This window comes from Gossypium hirsutum, chromosome D03 (genome assembly GCF_007990345.1).
Source record: "Gossypium hirsutum isolate 1008001.06 chromosome D03, Gossypium_hirsutum_v2.1, whole genome shotgun sequence".
Classification (NCBI taxonomy): Eukaryota; Viridiplantae; Streptophyta; class Magnoliopsida; order Malvales; family Malvaceae; genus Gossypium; species Gossypium hirsutum.
Window position 1 is genome coordinate 248270 of NC_053439.1, and position 1980 is coordinate 250249.

The following is a 1980-nucleotide window of genomic DNA, read 5'->3' on the forward strand; positions in this document are numbered from 1 at the left end:
ATATCTTTATTATCCAACTATGCATTGCCAAATATTCCAAAATATTACTTCATCAATCATCACATTGCATGAGATCTAATTAAGGTCCATACTGAGTAAAACATTCAGTCATCGTGGTCCATGCAGAGTACGAGGAAGGGCCATGTTCATCACTATCAGCTTGCGCCATGTTTGTTCCATAATCATGGTGTTGCAGGGGCAATGGCACGGTAATGTTATTATTTTGAGCAACGTATGAGGAAAGGGCTTGTTCTTCAGCTCTTAGCTCGAACACTCTTAACGATGTTGCCTTTCTATAAATCTTACAAAGTACTATGTCCTCCTGGTTTCAGAAAAAAGTACATATATAAATACATTTATGTATATATGTTTGTTTGTTTGTGAACTGTGTTATGACATAAGTAAATTAGTTAATTCAGTTGATGAACAGATTGTTTGTACCCTAAGAATGGAGGTGTCGGAGAGCCTGTACTCGTTCATGACCCAATCGGTTCTGTTCCCATTCGGTGCTTTCCCTGTGTAGAAGACCAAAGTTTTTCTAAGACCCATGATGATTTTAGGCTCAGTGAGACGCCTGATTTGACGGTCGGAACCAGTTGCCTTCCAATACCCTCTCTCGGTGGTCCTGTTGGGCTTTTTACCACCATGACCACTCCTTGTGTCTCTTTGCACAAAAAAGTACCACTCTCTCTCCCCTATCTTTGCCATACCTGCTCACCACATTCCCCACAATCCCAAAACAAAAGTAAGTAGTTGTAATATCTTTAGTACAATAAAGGGGAAATGCTTCTTGAAGAAATGATCAGTTGATAAGGTTGAAGTTTTCTGCGTATTGCATCCTCAAATAATGGAGATATTTGAACGGAGTGTCTTGGTTTTATTTTCAAGATAGCTCAAATAAGTTCATGGAGTTTAAGTAATGCTTTATTATTAAGGAAATGAGAAAAAAAAACACAATGATAAAACTGAGTATAAACACTCTAGGCATAATACACCATCTGTTTGAGCATCCGAGACCAACCTCTTGTCAACAAAGTTCTTAAGTATTCGTGTTTGGGTTTCACTCTCTGTAAACTATATGTGAGTATTATCTAGAGTTATTTTGATCTACATTATGTTTAACTTTTGCTTTGTAATGATTAATTTTACTTAAAGCAATTCAGCTTGTGAATGAATTTGATTGCACTAGCACCTCTTTTGAAAAAATAATTTTGAATGTAGTTACTCAAGACAATTACGAGAAATGATTTTAAAAAGCATCTCTTCTAAATTTAGTTATATCGAGACTATCTTGGAATGCTTGCATATGATACATTTGGTTCAAAAAATAATAATATTACACAGAAGGCCTTCAAAAACGATAAAATTATACTTAAACTCTTTTAAAATTTATAATATTATAAATTAATATAATTCGAGAAATTTTATAATTTAATTTTAACCCTTTAAAATAATTTTTTAGCTTCGCTTTTTTACAAGTGTAACAACAAAAAATATAACAAATATAATTAGATATACAACTAAGAAATGTTATTAATAATATAGTATTGTTGTTAATGCATTCGAGTACGTTAAACTGCATTACTCTTTTATTTATAGATTAACGAGAGACTATAAGTAATTTTAATTATTGTATGAAAAATGACAGAACAAATTTAAGACCGAAAATGTAGTGTGTTTAAATACCTGGCAAATCCCAAGGGTAATGATTATAAATATTAAGAAAACCGATGATGTCGCAATACAGGTTTTTACCCAGAACAGTTTCCTTGAGGTAATAGTTGACAAGCTCTTCTTCAGTAGGGTGGAATCGAAATCCTGGTAATATGATCTCTGGAGAAATTATATTTTCCATATTGAAAACAACTAAGAGGTACTCAAAAGCTCAGGTTTCTTCGATGGTATTTATAGCCGGACAGGGTCGAATCATAGACCCAATCCTTCCAAATTCAATGGAATATTTTGAACCAGTAAAATGGT

General features: G+C 33.3%; 1 protein-coding gene across 1 annotated transcript; it reads right to left on the reverse strand.

Moving 5' to 3' along the window:
• LOC107937800 (protein CUP-SHAPED COTYLEDON 1-like) lies at positions 1–1980 on the reverse strand. The gene is given in 3 exon segments (NM_001327411.1): positions 1–322; positions 442–710; positions 1687–1980. Coding segments are annotated over 3 exon segments (681 nt in total). The 5' UTR covers positions 1856–1980; the 3' UTR covers positions 1–79.